Source organism: Saccostrea cucullata, unplaced genomic scaffold (assembly GCF_032062105.1).
Source record: "Saccostrea cucullata isolate Sc308-1 unplaced genomic scaffold, CSIRO_AGI_Scuc_v1 ctg146, whole genome shotgun sequence".
Classification (NCBI taxonomy): Eukaryota; Metazoa; Mollusca; class Bivalvia; order Ostreida; family Ostreidae; genus Saccostrea; species Saccostrea cuccullata.
The window spans coordinates 1,238,541-1,260,885 of NW_026919274.1; the positions used below are offsets into that span (position 1 = coordinate 1,238,541).

Below are 22,345 nucleotides of genomic sequence, written 5' to 3' on the forward strand. Positions count from 1 at the left end.
TTTGTGGGTGAGATTTCATTTTTATGGCATATTGTGTTCTATCATGTGTCATTCAGTTGATTTGAAGTTGATTTTTTGGAAAATTAGGTCAATCGTGAAGGTCAAAATTAAGGGGTCAGAAATCATAGCATGCTCGGAAATATTTTGACACAGGTGATGCACTTGTCAATATGAAAGCCCTATCTCTTCTCAATCAAAAGTTATAAGGAAAAATTAACATTTTCGAAAAGTTGGTCTAACAGGTCAAGATCACAGGGTAAAAAATCATAGTGTATTTACAAAGGTCTTGTCACGGGCAATACACAGGTTTAATATGAAAGTCCTATCTCTTCTCATCCAAGAGTTATGACGAAGGTTAAAGTTTTTGAAAAGTAGTCAAACTTCAAGGTCAAGGTCACGATATAAAAAATTAGAGTGTATAGAAAGGTCTTGTCACAGATAATATACATGCTTAATATGAAAGCCCTATCTCTTCTTATTCAAAAGTTATGACCAATTTTAAGTAATGTTTAATTTTTTAAAAGTATGTCAAACTTCAAGGTCACGGGGTCAAAAATCATAGTGTATTTTTAGAGGTCTTGTTACAGGTAATTATACATGTGTTATGTGAAAGCCCTATCTCCTCAATCAAAAGATATGACCAAGGTTAAAGTTTTTGTGACGGACGGACAGACTGACAAACGAACAGACGAATGAGATCTAATGTCCCCTAACTTTCGCGAAAGCGGGGAACAAAAAATGGGTAACGTCAGGTGCCTGCATGTGCGCCAAGGTTAAAGTTTGGATTTTTATTCCCCCGTAAACGAAGTTTCAAGGCAAATAGTTTTGTCGTGACCGTCCGTCTGTCTAGCTGACTGTTTCTTTCTGTCTGTCTGTTTGTCCGCAAAAACTTTAACCTTGCCCATAACTTTTGATTTAGTGGAGCTATGACTTTCATATTTCACTTGTGTATTCCTTGTGACAATACCTTTCTTTGGGTATCACCAAATTTGACCTTGTTCTTGGAGTTTGACCCAATTTTATACAAAAATTCCAAACTTTTACTTTAGCCATATCTTTTGAACAGGAGATACCAGGACTTGTATACTTCATACATGTATTCTTTGTGGAAAGACCTTTCGATGGATACCAACAACGTTGACCTTTTGACCTTGGAGATTTCCGTACTTATGAAAAAAACTTTAACCTTGGGAATAACTTTTGAACGGTAAGAGCTAGTGCTTTCATACTTCACATATGTAATCCCTGTGAGAAGACTCTTATTGGAGAACAAGAACTTTGATCCTTTGACCTTGACCTTGGAGTTTGACCTACTTTTGAAAAGCAAACATTGACCATAACTTTAAAAGGCTTAGGGCTAATGCTCTCATACTTTCATATTTAATCCTTGTGACAAGACTTTTCATTTGATATCAAGAACTTTGACCCTTTTACCTTGACCTTGTAGTTTGACCTACGTTTTAGAATTTTAACCTTGGCCATAACTTTTGAAGGGTTAGGGCTAGGGCTTCTATACTTCACATATGTATTTTTTGTGGCAAGACATTAGATACCAATTACCTTGAACTTTTGACCATGACCTTTGAGAATTCGGTACTTATAACAAAAACTTTAACCTTGGCCATTACTTTTGAACGCCAAGGGCTAGTGCTCTCATACTTCACATGTGTAATTCTTGTGAGACGTCCCTTCATTGGATACCAAAAACTTTGACCCCTTGACCTTGACCTTGGAGTTTGACTTACTTAAAAAAAACCTTGACCATAACTTTTGAAGGGTTAGGGTTAGTGCTTTCATACTTTTCATATTTAATCCTTGTGATAAATCCTTTCATTTGATACACAGGTACTTGTGGACAGGACCCCCCCCCCCGATATTCAACCCCTGGGCTTATTGGACATTTTTTTCAAAAATAATATTTATTACACTTATTCATCATGTGTACATAATGAAATGATCGTCAAAACCCCAAAACAATCGCTCCACAAAAAAAATACCCCACTATACATTATAAGGGAGAAAGGTATGCCACTCCGGTTTGAAATTTCCCTAAGTAAAAGCAACAGAAGTGCATAGAGAATGTATGATAACACCCGAGAGAGATTATTACGTCAGCAATCGGCAATCCTCGGCTGACTCCGCTTCGCTCCATTCAAACCTCGGATGTGATTAGTGGAGGAATACGCAACAGATCCTTATATTTCTCCGCCGGAAACTGCCTTATCACTCATTTCATATTTCGCTCTGCATAACGTTCTTCGTAAATGTTTCTTAATTTGTGCAATTCTTTATCGTAAACAGGTTTTGATTACATTCCCATGTTAATAGGCTTTGAAAGCAAGAAGAAACTGTTGAGTGTGCCAAAAAATAACTCCGATCTCAAATGTATGACATTTGAAAGAAATTCAAATAAGATCACATGACTGAATCGGCAAGATGGTAGATCACCGTTGACGTCCGAGGTTATGTGCGAGGTCAATCGGAGTTCCTCGGATGACTCGTACCTCGCACATAACCTCGGACGTCAACGGTGATCTTCCATCTTGCTGATTCAGTCATGTGATCTTATTCGAATTTCATTCAAATATTATACTTTTGAAATCCGAGTTACTTTGATGCACGCCCAACACTGTGTTCTTGCTTTCAAAGAATACTAACATTTGGTTGTAATTAACACGAGGAATTACACTGATAAAGAGACCTTTTCTAAGAACTCTAGGCAGAGCGAAATATGAAATGAGTGACAAGGCAGTTTCCGGCGGAGAAATGTAGCGATCTGTTGCGTATTCCTCCACCTATCACATCCGAGGTTTGAATGGAGCGTAGCGGAGTCAGCCGAGGATTGCCGATTGGTGCGAGGTACGAGTCATCCGAGGATCTCCGAGTGTTACGTCAGGCCAAAACTCTCTCGGACGTTATCCTAATAAGTGAAACATTCTGTATGCACTTCCGTTGCGATTACCTAGGGAAATTTCAACGTTCTGACTGGAAAACTGTTTAAGGAGATAATCCGATATTGTGGGATTCTTACGAGATGCAGAGTTAATTTGATAGCATGCACTAAGACAGAAATATATGTAGAGACGATGTGAATCGACATTTTAGGTTGAAATAAAATAAATACATGTTTTTAAACCCAGAAAGACCAGTGGGGGTACAACGTAAACAAACCGGAGTGGCATACCTTTCTCCCTTATAATGTATAGTGTTTTTTTTTTGGTGGAGCGATTGTTTTGGGGTATTGACGATTTTTTCATATTGTACACATGATGAATAAGTGTAATAAATATACCTTTTGAAAAAAATGTCCAATAAGCCCAGAGGTTGAATATCGGGGGGGGGGGGGGGGGGGGGGGGAGTGGGGGGTCCTGTCCACAGGTACCTGTGATTTGATATCGAGAATCTTTTACCTCTGACTTTGACCTTGGAGATTGACCTACGTTTTATAAAGTTTTAACCTTGGCCATAACTTTTGATGGGTTAGGGCTAGGGCTTCCATACTTCACATATGTATTCCTTTTGGTGAGACCTTTCATTGGATACCAATTACCTTGATCTTTTGACATTCACTTTGGAGATTTCCGAAAAAAAAATTATAAAAAAACATTAACCCCGACCTACTTTCATATTTCACAATTGTATTTCCAGCGAGAATACCGTACTTTGGGTACCAATATATTAAATTTACATTTAAGAAAAGTTTAATCTTCGCTATGTTGCCTTACGGGGGCATCATTGTTTCACAAACACATCTTGTTTTTATGCCCCCTTAAACGAGGTTTCGGGGGTACATAGTTTTTGTCGTGTTCGTCCGTCCGTCTGTCTCTCTGTCTGTCTCTCTGCTTGTTTGTTTGTCCGCAAAAACTTTAACCTTGCTTAACTTTTGATTTAGTGAAGCTAAGACTTTCATATTTTACATGTGTATTCCTTGTGATAAGACCTTTCTTTGGGTACCACCAAATTTGACTTTTGACCTTGACCTTGGAGTTTGACCCACTTTTACACAAAAATTCCAAACTTTTACTTTGGCCATATCTTTTGAACAGTAGATACCAGGACATTTATACTTCACATATGTATTCTTTGTGGAAAGACCTTTCATTGGATACCAACGACCTTGACCTTTTGACCTTGGAGATTTCCATACTTATGAAAAAACTTTAACCTTGGCCATAACTTTTGAATGGTAAAGGCAATGGTTTTCATACTTCACATATGTAATCCTTGTGAGAAGACCCTTCATTGGATATCCAGAACTTTTACCCTTTGACCTTGACCTTGGAGTTTGACCTACTTAAAAAAAAGCAAACCTTGAACTTTTAAAGGTTTAGGGCTAGTGCTTTCATACTTTACATATTTAATGCTTGTGACAAGACCTTTCATTTGATAGCAAGACCTTTGACCCAATGACCTTGACCTTGGAGTTTGACCTACTTATTAATTTTTTTAACCTTGGCCATAACTTCTGAACGTTTAGGACTTGGACTTCCATACTTTACATACGTATTCCTTGTGGCAAGACCTGACCTTTCATTTGATACCAATTACCTTGACCTTTTGACCTTGACCTGGGAGATTTTCGTACTTATGAAAAAACTTTAACCTTGGCAATAACTTCTGAATGCTAAGGGCTAGTGATCTCATAGTTATATATATATATGTAATCCTTGTGAAAAGACCCTTCATTGGATGCCAAGATTTCCAAACTGATGAAATTTTTTTACCCTGGTCTGATTTCATATTTCAGAGCTGTATTTCCAGTGATTCTGCATTTAAGAAAAGTTTAATCCACAGGCACCTGAAGTTACTAATTTTTCTATTAATAAAGAAAAATATACCCTTACCTAATAGTTATTAGGTAAGGGTATATTTTTCTTTATTAAAAGAAAAATTAGTAACGTCAGGCCTAGAAAAAAATATATTTGTTTCCGCTTTCCCGACCGACCCTAATTTATAGTGCCGACCCTAAATATTTTTTTTAATGCTTTTGTCCCATGATGTGCAAGATTTAAACCAGGGAATTATAGCCTCCAACTTTGCAAGCTTTTCAAGACAGAAAGAAGTTTGGGTCACCTTTCTATTATAAGTTAAGTCACAGTAATGCTTGAAAACACCATTTCTTTTGTCATTAATGTTACTTCTATACACGTTTTGATTAAAGAAGCAAAAAAATTTTTTTCAAAAAAAAAAAAAATTGCCTACCTACCTACCCTATATTTTTTCAGCCTGAAAGCGGAAACAAACATATTTTTTTTCTAGGCCTCAGGTGCCTGTGGTCAAAATATCTGTAGATGAAATGAAAATGAGTTCCAAAAGGTAATGTTATTACGATCGACGTCGGTACCTTTTGCCGTGCGGCAGTAGAAAACATAACCATTGTGTCTATAATCTAAGATTTGGGGGTAAATGGTTTTTGCCATGTCCGTCCGTCTTTGTATCTATTTGTCCGTACTATAAATGTTAAACTTTAACCTTGCCCATAACTTTATCTATTCCTTGTGACAAGGTGTGGGTGCTAAGAATTTTGACCTGTTGACCTTGACCTTAGAATTTGACGCAAAAATTAAGAAACTTACTATGGCCATAATTTTTTGAACAGTTAACTCAATGGTTTTCATATTTCACGCGTGTATACATTGTGACAAGACCTTTCGGTGGGTATAAATAATTTTGAACTTTAGACCTTGACATTTATTTAGTGTTTTACCCACTTAAAAAAAAACCTTGGCCATAACTTTTGAACATTTTTTTTTCTAGACCTTGACCTTAGATTTGACCCATTTGAAAAACTTTCATCTTGGTCATTACTTTTGAACTGTAAATACTCGGACTTTCTTATTTCAAATACACGTTTACTAGCATTCATTGACAAAAATACTTTGTATGGGTAAAATGGATAATATCTTTATGTTCTTTTGACCTTAGCGTAAGACTTGCATTTGAGAAATTTCATTTTTGACCCGACACATAATATAAGTGTAAGATTTTTCATATGGAATACAATGTGAATGTATACTAGAAGATAAATTTATGAATGATGAATAAAAATATCTTTGGACCCAGGGTGTATATTCGGGCTGGGGAGGGGGGTGTTCATGTCCACAAGCACCTGTGATAGGAGGTGCACAATGGTACTATCTAAGAAAGAGTCTGCGAAAGCCTCATTAAATTGCATTCACTGGTATACGAGGAGTTGTGTAACAGACGGACGAACATCCCGATCACCACATAACCTCCACTTTTCAATCGGGGGGCATAAAACCCAGAAGTTCCTAACAAGATTGTGGTTCTACTGGTTTGGACTTATGACTATGGCATTGTGTCAAATAAGATAATGATTCTTCGTCTCTGTGTGGTAAGAGGGATATAGTGTTTTTCACTAATCTTTTTATGCCCCCGTAAACGACGTTTCAGGGGTATGTAGTTTTTGTCGAGTCTGTCCGTCTGTCTGTCTGTCTCTCTTTTTGTCTGTTTGTCCGCAAAAACTTAAACCTTGCTCATAACTTTTGACTGGGTTGGGCTATGCTTTCATACTTCACAGGTGTATACCTTGTGACAAGACCTTTCTTTGTGTACCACCAAATTCAATCTCTTGACCAACTGGAGTTTGATCCACTTTTACAACTGAAAATTATAAAACTTTAATCTTGGCCATAACTTTTGAACAGTTTTTGCTAGGGCTCTCATTTTTTTTTTACATGTGTATATATTGTGACATTTCAATTTGTATTAATATGACCTTTTGACCTTGACCTAAGAATTTCACCCACTTTTTAAAAAACTTCCACCTTCGCCATAACTTTTGAACAGTTAGTACTAGCGCTTTCGTATGTTATATGTGTATTCCTTGTGAAAAGACCAGTTTCATATGCACGCCAGATTCACAAAAATGAGCTAAACATAGTTTCACAGTTGATAAACTAGATTTATCGACTGTAAACTATAGTTTACAAACTGTAAACCATGAACTATAGTTAACATTCGTTAACTATAGTTTTCATCTGTAAAACAATATTTAAGGGTTGTTAACTATAGTTTACGAATGCTATCTAAGTTTATCTGTCTGTAATAAAACGTTAACAATGGATTTTGTTGTTAAACATAGATTCACGTCTGCAAACTATAATTTACAATCGTGAACTATTGTTAAGGGTTGTTAATCATAGTTTCACAAATCATGATACTATATTTATCAGATCGTTAACTAAAGTTAAAAGTTGTAAACCATAGTTTACAAATGGTGAAACTGTATATGTTTTGCAATCGCAAATGATTGTTTTCAGTATTTACGGTTCTGAAACATAGATTATCGCGTTAACTATGGTTTTAGTTACAGATGTAAAATATAGATTAACGTTGTTAACTATAGTTTACAGTCCGTAAACTATAGTTTACAACCGATAAGCCTAGTTTATCGACCGTGAAACTATGTTTAGTTATTTTTTTGTAAATTTGGCGTGCCATACCTTCCTCGAGCTCTTGGTACTAACAATTTTGACCTTGAGTTTGACTTGCATTTGAAAAACTTCAACCTTTTTCATAATCGGTGTTTCTCAAATACATCTTGTTATGCCCCCGTAAACGAAGTTTTGGGGGTACATAGTTTTTGTCGTGTCCATCCGTCCGTCCGTCTGTCTGTTTGTCCACAAAAACTTAAACCTTGCTCATAAGTTTTCATTAAGTGGAGCTATGACTTTCATATTTCACATGTGTATTCCTTGTGACAAGACCTTTCTTTGGGTACCACCAAATTTGACCTTTTGACCTTGATATGTATTCTTTGGAAAGACCTTTCATCGAGTACAAACAACTTTGACCTTTTGACCTTGACCTTAGAGATTTCCGCACTTATGAAAAAACTTTAACCTTGGCCATAACTTTTGAATGGTAAAGGCTAGGGCTTTCATACTTCACATATGGAAAGCTTGTGAAAAGACACTTCGTTGGATACAAAGAACTTTGACTCTTTGACCTTGGAGTGTGACATACTTTTAAAATACAACCTTGACCATAATTTTTGAAAGGTTAGGACTAGGGCTTTTATACTTTACATATTTAATCCTTGTGACAAGACCTTTCATTTGTTATCAAGAACCTTGACATTTTGAACTTGACCTTGGAGTTTGACCCATTTTTACACAAAAAAATTCGAATTTTTACGTAGGCCCTAATTTTGAAATGGCAGATACTAGGAATTTCATATTTATGCCCCCGTAAACGAAGTTTCGGAGGTATATAGTTTTTGTCGTATTCGTTCGTCTGTCTATCTGTCGTATCCGTCCGTTTGTTTATCTGTCGAGCTGTCTGTCTATTTTTTTGTCTGTTTGTCAGCAAAAACTCTAACCTTGCCCATTAAATTTTTGATTTATTGGAGCTGTGACTTTCATATTTCACAAGTGTATTCGTTGTGACAAGACCTTTCTTTGGGTACCACCAAATTTGATCTTTTGACCTTGGAGTTTGACCCACTTTTGCACAAAAATTCCAAACTTTTAGTTTGGCCATATCTTTTGAACAGTAGATACCAGAGACTTATACTTCACATATGTATTCTTTGTGGCAACAACTTTGACCTTTTGACCTTGACCTTGGAGATTTCCTTACTTATGAAAAAACTTTAACCTTGGCCATAACTTTTGAATGGAAATACATAGGGCTTTCATACTTCACATATGTAATCCTTGTGAGAAGACCCTTCATTGGATACCAAGAACTTTGACCCCTTGACCTTGGAGTTTGACTTACTTTCAAAAAGCAAACACTTACCATAACTTTTAAAGGGTTATGGCTACTACTTTCGTACTTTACATATTTATACCATGTGACAAGACCTTCATTTGAAAGCAAGACCTATAACCCATTGGCATTGACCTAATTTTTAAATTTTTTATCTTTGGCCATAACTTTTGAAGGGTTAGGACTAGGGCTTCCGTACTTCACATATGTATTTTTTTGTGGCAAGACCTTTCATTGGATACCAGTTACCTTGATCTTTTGACCTTGACCTTGGAGATTTCCGTACTGATGGAAAAACGTTAACCTTGGCTACTTTCATATTTCTGAATTGTATTTCCAGTGAGTTTGCATTTAAGAAAAGTTTAATCTTCGCTATGTTGCCATACGGGACATTAGTGTTTCACAAACACATCTTGTTCAAAAAGCAATTGTTTGTAGCAAGTCCTTTCATTTGAAACCAACAATTTTGACCTTTTGACCTTGACCTGTGAGATTTCCATACTTAGGAAAAAACTTTAACCTTGGCCATAACTTTTGAATGGTAAGGGCTAGGGCTTTCACACTTCACATATGTAATCTTTGTGAAAAGACTTTTCATTAGATATCAACAACTTTGACCCTTTGACCTTGACGTTAGACCTACTTTTTACAAACTTTATCCTTGGTCATTTCTTTTGAATAGTAAGGGCTAGAGCTTTCACACTGCACATATGTAATTCTTGTGACAAGACTTTTCATTAGATATCAACAACTTTGACCCTTTGACCTTGGAGTTTTACCTACTTTATACAAACTTTAACCTTGACCATAACTTTTGAACGGTAAGGCCCAACGCTTTCATATTTCCCATATGTAATCTTTGAGACAAGGATAGAACAGACCCCAGCTTTGTAAATCTCGTCCAGCTTAGAAATCACCAGGAGTGAAAGTGCCTTGCATGGTCCTGGTATGCTGGGAAAGTGGGGGGGGGGGCGTCTTTGTTTCAAACGGAATTCGTAAGTTCATGAGGAATGAAAACTACTTTGCTGTAAATGCCAATTCATTAAAGGCATGTTTCATATAAGTATGTTTTGCAGTTAATACTGGCAAAGAGCATGTCTTGCTACAAGAAACCCCAAAATATCTGTACAATCAAAATTTAAGGGGGCCCTGGGGTTTTATTGTGTGAAAACTACAATAGCAAAACTATTCATTTTTATACCATATATAACTTATATTAACTTCAGTGTACATGCAACGTTTGGGAAAAATCTACCGCTCAGGTATTTTTAAGGGACCCTCTCAAAATTCAGGTACATTTACTTTTAGGATTATATTGGAAAGTGCCAATTTTTCGCACTTTAAAGCAAATTATACTAATACTACAATAAATTTTTTGCTCAAACTAAATTATATGATGAGTAATACTATACTGTATATTATATAAGAACCACAAAATTCTACCGCCTTCTTTCCGGAGGGGGCGTCTCAAAATGCCAAAAAATAACGAATTTCTTTGTTTTTATAGAGTACTACAAAATATGACGCATACAAAGGATTTACACAAAAATTTATAAATATGACGGAGATATTATCAAAGTCCTATGTTTTAAATTTCAAGAGAATATATTTATTACTTTTTCTTTTATAACATTTTTTTTATTACCCCATCTTTAAGAGCGTCGCGTTATCTAACGTCAAAAACACTATTACGACGCCAGTCCAGACACGTAGCAACAGGGGGATCAAGGAGGGGGGGACCTGCCCCCCCCCCCACTTTTTTTTTTCCAGCATTACCTTTACTATTAAAAATGTCCATTGAATGGTTGATTGCCCCCCCCCCCCCCCCCCCCCACAGTATAGTGATATCAAGGAAATGTGGTATTGTATGCAAAAAAAAAAAAAAAAAAAATGGAAGTGGAAGGAAGTTGGCCTTGAAAAAAAGAGTTTGGGCATTTTTTTTTTGCTTGTGAACTTTTAGAGGTAAGTAAAAAAATTTTTCTCCGATTGCCCCCCCCCCGTTCAAAAACGATGCTACGTGCCTGCAGTCTACCTGTCAGTTTAAAATTCATTTTAAAAATCAGTTATTTAAAATTATAATGAAATTTTTCGACCCTTAATTTTGTTTAGTTTTATTAATTAAGTGAAAAAAGTTGCTTTAAAACATTAAATACGCTTCATTTTACTGTGATGCGCGAAATATTGCGCAATGAAAACCACAGTCGCCCCCCTTAAAATAGGAGATGCCACAATGTAAAAAAGGTTCTGTAATAGTCTCATTAAACTTTAATCAGTAATATAGAAAAAGTTGCTGATAAGAAATCTGTGCCTCCAATACTGTGATAGAAAGATTGCCAGTGTCCATGCTTTACTATGAAACCCTAAATTATATGTGTTCAATCTAAGAATACATGTAGTAAGAGGTGTCCTATAATGGCATTGTGTAATATTCTTTAAAAGTCTCAATAGTTGTTATTCAGTGGTATAGGAGTTGGATAAGGGATGGCTATATCCAAGCATAATGGATGTACTTGTGGATCAACCCCCCCCCCCCCCACCTCCTTTTCAAGCTGGAGGTATATCAAGATTCAAGTAGAAGCCTTTCCTGTATACATGTATATGACAAGCACCATTCATCAGTGAGACCTGAAAATAATTCAAGACTCAAATCTGTCAAATTCTGATCCTTCTCCAAATCCATTGCAAGAAAATCCTTCCTTTGCGATCTGCCACACCCTGGACTGTTAAATTCAAGACAATTCCAAAATCAATTCTGATACTTTACTTGTAATTTTTACGATAAAGTAACATTCTTTACTACACTTTTGGCAAGGAAAATCTCTTTAATGACCTCATTAACAAAATCTTTCCTTTATAAAATGTTATAATGACTAGCCATTAACTAAGAAGATATTTCAATACATATCACTGAAAATAACTGAAATAATGCTTGTTAAAATTGAACCAAATACTAAGCTTTCATGAATTACCAATATTTTTAGACAATTCTGTAACAATTTACTACATATCAAAGTACAGAAAAAGTAACTGAGGAAATTCCAATTCCAATATGCTATTTAGATTCACACGTAAACATTAAGATCTCGAATATCGAGTACATCAATTTTACGTCACATTCTTCTTTAATGTGATCATCTAACACAAATGGTCTGCATTTCCACAGCTGCTCTAAGTTAAACAATGAGTTGATTGATAATTAAATCAGCCATTTTTTAAAATAATTCATGCCCTGATGTAAAAAAGAGTAATATCACTTTTCTCATACAGAGTATTTGAAATAATGTCAAATATTAAAACAGAATTATTTTTTTCCTATTGCAGACATGACATGGAACACTTTTTTAGTGGTGGTTCATCCACACTCAGTTCTATTATGCTTAGAGACATAAACGTAATGAAATTAAAATCTTATTCATATACCTACAATATGTAATGTATAACAAGGGGCAGTAACTATCAAAAGGCTCATGTTTCAATGGCAAGGCCTAACACATAACATTAAAATAAAAATGAGAACAGAAATGAACATACTTATCACTAACAATCCTACCAAACAAAACTAGTTCACAATCTCTTCATAAAACAATGCCTTAGGAATCTTGGATTATGTTGCCATTTAATGGCAGCTATAAAATAAAAACATAACTGCATGTACAAATAAAGCATTGGCAAAAAAAAAAAAAAAACGTTAACAAAAAGAGCAGTCTTTCAATCTACATTGATGAGGTCTATACTGGAGAAAAATATATATCTTTAGAATTTTATCTACATTTCACAATAATAATACATTTAGACCTAATTCTCAAGCACTAATTTATAAAGTCTGGAAGTGTTAATGAATGATGAAATATGAATGTGTTTGACACAATCAATTGATCTTATTGTTGGATAAATGTTACAGTGAAAATTGACAATACGTCAGCAAAACAAGCAAACAGATAAAACATAATGGACGGTTACATTAGCACATTAAAAAAAGGAGTTTTGAAAAAAAATATTTGTCTATATTTTTATGCTTTTTTATTTGAACAGAAAATAACTTGTATTAATAAACATTGTAACAAAAGCAAAATTTCTGCTGGTGGTGTTACATTGAACTAATTAGAAAAAAAAATTGAGAGAAACTGTACAGTTTTTTTTTTAACATTCATTAAACTTAACTCTAAAATAAATACATGCATGCATGTAACTAATTTTTGAAATAGCTTCAGCCACTAAATAAAACAGAAAATTTTTGAGTTCTTCATTTTGAAAGAATTTTTTTTCAAATAATTCATAGTGAATGTTATCATTATGTCTAAATTTGGATTGACTTAACCCCATGTTTATTGAAAAAAAAATTGGCATCAAACATGTACTGACTCCAATAACACAAAAAATGCAATAACTTGTCATTTTACTTTGAATGAAGAATTTCTCATATATGATATATACCTCTCATTCTGAATGAAAGCTAGTCACTATTTCAGTATTTACAGGCTTCAAGCTCGTCTAACTTGAACAGAAATGGTTTACATTGAATGTTCATAAAAAATTCATTTGATCAACAAATGGAACAAAAAAATATATAATTTCCTATAAATCATCTAAGGACGTTCACTCGGTTCTGGGCGTGAGCAATCTGAACACAAAACTTGAGTTATCTCTCTTAGCACAATTTGAAAAAAAAAATGACACAACCTAGCACCTTTTTTCCTTCCATGAAAATTTTGGCATGTCACAGATTTTGTAGACAGTGTTTTAAAGAACCTATTTTGCTGGCTTTACAGTTTTGCCTACTTGGCTCCGAGTAATTCTATCCCACACAAATGGGAGATGGTGTCGAGCCTCACTCTGAGTCGACTCTGCAGCAGACGTGCTATCCAGCTTTCCTTTGCTCAATGATTTCTGACAAACGTCTGTGCCTGAACCTTCACTATCTTCTTTCATTTGAACAGAATTAGAATCTGAGTCCAGACTTGCACAGGAATTGGAGCAGGGACTATCAACACCAGACGATGTTTTCACTTTCTTACTCTCCGGACTCTCACTTTTCTCTGATGAAAATGCTTTCCTTTTGAATTTCTTATGAAGGTATTTCATTTCAGTATAATCCATGGATTTATCAGACTCTGAATCGCAGCTGACTTGCCTGGAGACAACATCTGGTTGGGACTTATGACCTGACTTGACCTCAGTAGTGGAATTGAGGGAGGTTGTGACCAATCCCTTTGTCTGGCTGTCTGCTTGTGAGGAAGAGATGGGATCACAACTGCTGTCTGGGCTAGCTGATGTGATTGCATTGTCTGCAGACATTTTGGTAACCTGTGATGCTGGAATAGCTTTATAACTTTTGTTCAAGTCACTGGGAATGTTCAATGATTCTGCCTCAGTTACTCCTTCACTCTTCTGCTTGATGAAGATTTTTTCATCTTTTTCGATGGATGTCTCGGGACACTTGAACTGGGAGTAACTGGGAGCAGTGAGATTGTGCATTTTTTCCATATGTATTTTGAACTGTTCGTAAAGATGAAACTTTCCATTACACAATATACATATAAGCTTTCTCTGCTTCTCTGGATGCTGTTGGGAAATGTGATCTTCCAGAGGAGCACTGAGCTTACTTGTGAATGTACAGTATTTACACACGTACACTTCTATTAATGTTTCTCCTTCTTTAGTCAGTGTTTTAGATGTTTTGAAATCATCCGCTGGATGTAGAGGGACAGAGCTATCATTAATTCCACCTACGAAGGGATCCATCCTGGGGTTACCATGTGTTCGACAATGTCTCTTGTAAGATCCAAAATCGTTGAGTTGAAATGTTTGTCCACATTCATGGCACTCCAAATATTTGGGACTTTTTTGTTGCTGTTCCAACTTTTCCTCAGGCTTGATATTTGGTCTCTGAGGATCAGTTGCAGCACTTTCATTTACCGTTATGCTTGGCACGCTCTCAGGTCTTCTGTTTTCATGATTTGATGGTGGATAGCCAACACTTCCAGCACTCTGTCGGAGAGTCATAGCACTGGGGGGCCTCTCATAGTTATTAGGAGAATGACTGTGAGAGGAGTACTCCCTTGGACTCTGACATTTTGGGTTTGGGGATGGATGAGAAGGTATTCCCATCTGATTCATTCCATGCATCTCAAAATGAGGTCCAATGGGAGGTGCTTGAAGGGCCTTAGTGCCTGATATTGTTTGTACAATTGTGTGTTCGGACCTTGGTTCAAATCCATGCTGGTTTCTGAAATGTTTCCTAAATCCATATGGACTTCCGTAGGTTTGGTTACACAGTCTACAAATGAGATATAAAATGTCACTTGGTGAGTGGTTACCAATAATGTTTTGTATAGGTTCATGTCTAGACACACTTCCCGACCTCTTGATGCCTGAGGAGTTGGAATCTGTTGGGGACTCAGGTGCCTCCTGAGGAAGATGATGAGGCATAGGTGGCCTGATAGGCATTCGAGGTAAATGCTGCTGATGGATGGGGTGAGGCCGCACCACCTCTGGTCTTTCTGGGCCAGGGTTGGGCACCACCGGTGGAATATTCTGCTTACCCCCTGGGTGAGGAACATTAGGCCAGTGTGGATGATTCATCATCACAGAAGGTGGAAAATGTTCATGACCTTTCACTGGGGGAGGTACTCTGCCTGCAGGCATATCTGTACTAGCCTGTTGACAGAATTTATCCATGCTGTTTTGTAACTGACTAATGTGTATACTTTTGGATATATCATGCTGCTTTTCCATCTGAGCTGGGTACAAGGGATATCCTGGATTAAAATGTGATGATGGTGAGGCTCTTGGCCTCTTACAAGTGAGATCTAGTGGTTGATCCTCATTTCCAGACTGTGACGTCTGCTTCACAGACAAATCCAATCCTGAAGCATCCCTCTTCCGTGAATGATTTGGACTAACTGGTGAGAGATCTTGCCTCTGCCAGCCTTGCTTCACCTCTGGCTTGGTTTGCTGGTACACCGATGGACTGGGTTGACGAGGGCTTCTGGGAGAGGAGGGAGGGTGGTGATTGGGTGATGAACGTGACATGACTGGTGACTTGGAGACCGTGTTCCTGTTATTTGCATACATATTAGCTGGCACTAATAAATGGTCTTTTGTGCTTGTGGGACTATTGAAATATTCTCTTGGAGAGGGTATGGGAGGGTTGTTAGGGTAGAGCTGAGGCATCCGAAACTGAGAATTCTGATGACAATATCGTTGTGGTGGTGAAGGACCTGGTGCCATGGCCGATGGAATACCTGACTGCAAATCCTCCATTGGTTTAGCTGGATATCTGACCATAGATGGATGAGGGTATTTTGATTTGTCTGAGGGAGGATAATGGGAGTTCATATGTGGCATCATGTGAACGTCATGCATGTGATGAGGTCCCATAGAAGACCGAGGACCCATATCCACTCTGGTCCTCTGAAAACCATCACTACCAGACACCGGTCGTCCAGATTTCTCACAACCCTTAACCGGATATCCAAGATATTTTGACTGACTTTCATGTTTGTTGTCAAACTTATGGTCCTGTTTATAAGCTACCGGGTGATGTAGGTTTGGTTTCACATATGGAGGATAAAAATACTGAGACTGGGGGGGAGTGTGAAACATATCCATATGATTGTTCCCCTTTCCAGCAATTAGCACCTTCTGTTGATGAGGATATTTTATATCCTGGTTTCTAATCCTGTTCTCCTCGACGTGATTTGGAAAAGAACCCGCGTCGTACTCCGTACGTTTTTTAGGAGGATCCAAATCACATTCACTATAAATCTCATCACGCAAGTTTTTCCATCTTTGCTCTTTTGGATGATGCTGTGGTTTTTGAGGAGGAAAGCTGTCATTAACAGCTTTTTTAATGATGCGATCTACCACTGTCTCTACACTATGACACTTGGACTGGGATTGGAGAGCCGGCTGGGGTTTGCTAACAGCATTTACTGTTTGGTGCTTTGAACTGTCAACAGATTCATAAACACTGCTGGTTGTCACACTTTTCTTAAGGTCACCTTGTAACGAATTACTTGACTTGGGTCGAGTTGGTAACTCACTCTCAGTAGATAAGTTCTCCTTACTCAGATGCTCGTCGATGAGTTTTTGCATGTGTTGCTCGAGCGTCAGTCCTGGTGTTATGGCGGGTAATGGCTGCTTAGGTTTGGGTTTTACAGGCAGTTTTCCTTCCTCGTTTGTGTCTTCCTTTTTGCTTCCGACACTTGGAAAGTTTTTCTCTAAAACCCTTTCTATGTGATCTTTCAGAAACATGACATTCTTCTTAGAAAGACTCATGTCGTCACTAATTTTATCATTGTCGCTCTTTCTGAAATCCGAATCACTGTTTGGATGAGCTTTATGATCTTCTTCACACATTTCTAAAATACGTGTCTTTTCATAGGTCTCCTCAGTGTTTTTCATCGAGTCATTTAATGCTCGCTCAATCATACTTTCAAAGGAGGCTGCATTGGACGACGTTTCCTCAGCCTCTGTCTTAGATGGAGTAGATTTATCCTGACTACATTCACTGCCATTTTTAATGGTCTCACTAGTGCTCTCCTTTGTTCCATTAGTGACTATTTCTTTATTATTATTATCGACCTTCTTTTGCACTGTCTTTAGAACATTTTGGTCAAATAAGATTCCCTTTTTATTATATGTGTCTTCAGAGGCCTGTTTATCACTGTATTTGGCATCTGTGGACTTCAGATAGCCTTCTATTAAATTATCCAGTTTTTCCTTGATACAGGCCGAGGACTCCGTTCCCACCTCTGAGTTTGGGGGCTCCCCGGAGGGTTCCATATTCTTTTGTTCAGGGCTTACTTGTTCCTTGGACGTGGTCATGTGGTTACCCATCAGAAATCAGAAACTGGTCAGGTCAACATCTTCTGAAAGTAGAAAAAAAATCATGGTTAATTTGTTTGAAAAACAATCTTTAATTCTTATTACGTTTCCAATGGAGATACAAAATTGGATACTAAACATGACCTAATGACCTTGACATGACCTTAAGGTATTGATAAGATGACCATGAATCAAAGCATGACCTAAAGACTTAAATAGACATGTGTCTTAGTTCCAAGTTTGGGATAATGGTTAAAGATTGGCCATTTGTCTCATAGCAATGCCAAAACTGAATTCCAAAAATTATGCAAAATTTTATCCCTGTTTTTATGATTATACAATTATGGAAAAAAAACCTGTGTTTTTTTCACTACCAGGAGTAATGTACTGAAAATAAAATTTGTACATTGATGCACAAGTACAATGAGCCCTGGGAGAGAGAAAAACACATAAATGTTGGAAGAAAAGAATGAAAACACACATTAAAAACTAATGTATAAATAAATTCACAGATTTAAATGTCTACGAAAATGAAATATAATGCACCATATAATTTATCTCGGTCAATGTCAACTTTAAATAATAAATGTCAAACTGAATAGTTGGTTTGGGCATAGTTATTTTCAGAATATTTAAAAAACACATCATTTTCAAACTAAAAAAAAAAGGAAAGCAAAATTTAGGCGTAGGATTTGAATTGATAAGTTCTATTTTTGTATAAGACAATATAGAAAAGCATTCAATATTCCCAAGAGGTTCTTATCATCCAAGTATCTTCATAAAGAGATATGTTATATGCCTCAATCTGTACTCTGAGTGAGTACAATTCACTTAACGAACAGTTGTCTCCAGCTAAATGTCTGCCAACGGAACGCTATATAGGGAAAGATTTTAAATTAGAACATAAACAGCATCTTCTGCAACAGATATGACTTTTAATTCCACAGATTCTTTGCTCTGAAAACAGCTGACACACAAATGGGATTGTTTTAATAATGACAACAACATTAAAGAATTTAAAAAAAAAAATTAAGTGACAAAGAAGAATTTCACTTATGTTAAAGAGTCACATCTTGACGTATTAATGCTGAAAAACAAGACGGCTGCACTCTTAAAATAACATAATGGGCATAATGCAGGAATTCTTTTGTTATCTGCAAACTATTTGCTAACATTTCATTCAATATCTGAAAAACAGACCTCAGTCTATAAAATTCTAAATATTCATTTCATCAAACTTCCCCAGTGATATTAACTTCTTTTGATAAATTCACGTCAAGCCAAGATTACACGATATACTAGATTAAATCTTAAAAGTAAAGAGAAAAGAAGGAAGAAAAATTTTACATTTGTAATGTACCTACATTAACCAGGCCTAGCGTCTAGGAGGCAATTTAAGTCCAAAGAAACATCAAAGAATAAACTATCTCCCACACAGAGCAAGAACTGTGGTACAGAATGATTCTCAATCACAGCTGTCAGTCTGCAGACAAAGATACATGACCTTCACCTTCAAATTCCATGACCTTCACCTCCAGATTAAAAATGTGCCACTCCAACTATTTGTTATCTTAATAGCTTAGATGGCATTCAATATCACTAGTTAACTGTAACGCAGCAAGACAAGCTATGTGAATAGCCTCTCAACATATTTTCCAGCAGATTAAAATAGAATCACAATATTACATTATCCTCGCCAACAAAGAACAAAACACATTCATCCGGCAAGAAAACTATTTCCATACCATTTTATACCTGAATTTTTTTTTTTGCTGTTGAAAAAACAAACAAGGTTAACCATACCTAAATACAAAAAATCATTTCAAACACCAATGACAACACAGCCCATTAAATTTAGAGCTTTCCGGTCTAAAAGTCAGTTTAATTACAGGTGTCAACTAGCGCTATGCTGACGTGCGTCTCCAACCCACAACATTCACATTATACCAATGAATTCACATACATCCTTGTTTTAATTAAAACTCTATTCTCTCCTAATATACAGTTGATGGCCTCCAGGTCTTTTTTTTTTAGCCACACTAAGACTGTCATATTACGTCAGTTTTTCACAGACAAAGATGTATTGTTTTTCATATTTTGCTCACTTCTTGACAATAACATAACATGTAAAGGTAAAGGCAGTTACTCTCTTGTACTTAATGCCTATTTTTATGAATGTGTTATTACACAATTCTTGGAGATATTTGTACAGACATTTAAATCCTTCCAAAAGGCCCTTCAATCATAAATACCAATTTAGATAATCAGAATGTCTCTCAGCTAATTCTGAAGCCCCTAGAGCTAGCACTTTTCTCTGCCAAATGCTTCGTAACCTTTTACAATGACGTATAGTTTACTCCAGTTAATGCATCTCAAATACCATCAGGATTTAAATAAATGGAATTCAGGCAAGAATGCAAATAAAAATACCACTACTTACAAAGTACATATTTCAGTCTTTTTGGCATTTAGTTGGAACAGACACGTTGTTGTTTATGACTCAAAATCCCAATCTGGATACCCCATATCTTGTGATACTTTTATTTTGGGGGAAGGTCAAGGTCGAGAGCTATTGAACCTTACTTGTATTATTTTGCACAACAAAAGCCTATTCATAACTTTGTTCACCTGCACTTAAAATCTCAGAGGCCATGGCTTGTCTATCAGGCCTCCCCACAATGCCGAGCTGTTTAGCAGCCGAAGCATGAATAAGGGATTCAAAGTATTTGTGCAACTAAGGGTATCGGAGCCCCAGTATCAAGTTCCCCACTCAGGTTATAATGATCCTGATCTCCTTCTTTGTATGCATTCAGTAGAAAGAGTCAAAACAAATTCCTTTGAATTCGGTCAACAATTCATCAGGCGCTGCACCAAAGCACCTGCAGAACCAAAGATAAGATTTATTTCATCATGCAATCTTCTAGCTACTTAACTGAATGTGCATTTCCTTTTTGATTTTTCCTCCTCAATGCCAGCAAGGAGGAGTAGACTTAATGTTATATTAACCACTTGTCTTCCTAAAATATAATGCTTCATAAATCAAAGGACTAGTTTTCTTTGCACTATTTAAGATTTAAAAAAAAAAGACGACAAAAAATGAGAGAACATTAGTATCCCTATTCACAAATTTCTCCAAGATACAGTTGATTTGTGTGAGATAACTGAAAAAAATTGGAGTACATAGGTAAATCATAAATAATTAAATATGACAAAAAATTACAACCCAAAAAAATTTTACCTCGATCAGAACAAATTTTTTATGCAGAAATACCTAGATCAATTTGCTCCAGTGAAATCTGGTGACAAGTACAATGAAAGGAAATAACAGTGGTTAGACCTACCTATAAACAGCTCTCCCGGATCTGTATAAATAGACCCACTTTGAGCACAACAAACATACTGAATGCATTAAAATGATGTACTTTAACGACAGTCTCTCAGGTGTGATGAATTCATTATCAAGCTTTTGAATCACAAAGTTAAAACATAAAAAAAACAATTCTCCCAAGATGCTTCATATATCCAACAACTCTTTCCCTATTTAGTCCTTTGATTGGGGATAACAACATTAAATGAATGAAAAAATGTCCTATCTCCGTTAATGCACAGATGATCTCCCAATTGTAAATATCGTGTTTCCAATAATGACATAATCATAACTGTTATGATGGGACCATTCACTGCAGCTGTAGATGGACTATAATAAAATATGGATTTTTAAAAAATTTTCATTCATACAGCTATTAAATAGCAATAATAGTCATGTGTAGGATGTTCAAAAGCCACCAAGGACATCAAATTTTGTTGCATAACCCCTGGCAGGATCACATTAGCCATAAAATTAAATTGTAACAGTTGTTAATATGATGTTTCAGACATTCTGATATGTGTATTACAAAACAAGGTGATTCTAAACTTCCATTTCCCCATCTGTGGCAAAAAAATTAATTCAATACAGCCTTGTAATAAATAACAAAACTACTTTTAAACAGGTTGTTTCTTAGTAGTTCTCCATCTGTGACGGTGATTACAATATGACCTATTCACCTGAAAGTGTGACCTTGAACTTGACAACAGGAACTTGTACCACACTGAGTCTTCTTCTGCCATGGGGATCCGGGTTAGAATAGGTCCTCAGTACCCCTTGCTTGTCGTAAAAGGCGACTAAATGGGGCGGCCCTTCGGATGAGACCGTAAAAACCGAGGCCCCGTGTTACAGCAGGTGTGGCACGATAAAGATCCCTCCCTGCTCAAAGGCCGTAAGTGCCGAGCATAGGCCTAAATTTGCAGCCCTTCACCGGCAATGGTGATGTCTCCATATCAGTGAAATATTCTGGAGAGGGACGTTAAACAGTATACATCCAATCAATCAATCTCCTGCCATGGAATGTGGATAGAGCACACATTTGTCTGACCTTAAGTATCTATCTCTGAGTACACTTCGTATATACATGTAAGTACTTGTTAGGTTAACAGTGAAGCACAGCTTACAAAAAGCAAAGAACGAATCAACTTCCTACACCTTTCAAAAATACTTTTTGTTGTTGTTTAATATCTCTCTGAGAATATTTCACTCTTACTGAAATGCACTCCCTTGGAGAGTTACAAATTTAGACATGTACTTGGCACTTCCAGCCTTTGAAAAGTGAGGGATCTTCTTTTATTTGTTAGTAGTAATTACTACATCATGGTAGCATTCATCAATCTCATCCAATGGACTGCTCTCTGTGTTACACAATGGATTCAAACCTGTGACTTAAGGATCAATTCTTTACCTCGC

The 22,345-nt window shown here is 36.4% G+C and overlaps 1 protein-coding gene across 7 annotated transcripts in view; it reads right to left on the reverse strand.

Moving 5' to 3' along the window:
• Nucleotides 1–11,481: 11,481 nt before the first annotated feature.
• Nucleotides 11,482–22,345, reverse strand: part of LOC134228653 (uncharacterized) — a 39,594-nt gene continuing 28,730 nt past the window's right edge. For 5 of the 7 annotated variants that reach the window (XM_062710332.1, XM_062710354.1, XM_062710347.1 and 2 more), the window contains one exon: nucleotides 11,482–17,609. In XM_062710332.1, coding sequence (XP_062566316.1) covers nucleotides 13,486–17,577 — 4,092 coding nt within the window. In that variant the 5' untranslated portion in view covers nucleotides 17,578–17,609 and the 3' untranslated portion in view covers nucleotides 11,482–13,485. Of the gene's footprint in view, nucleotides 17,610–18,929; nucleotides 19,716–20,005; nucleotides 20,042–22,345 lie in introns of those variants that run through there. The other 2 variants (XM_062710366.1, XM_062710360.1) reach the window with 2 other exon arrangements.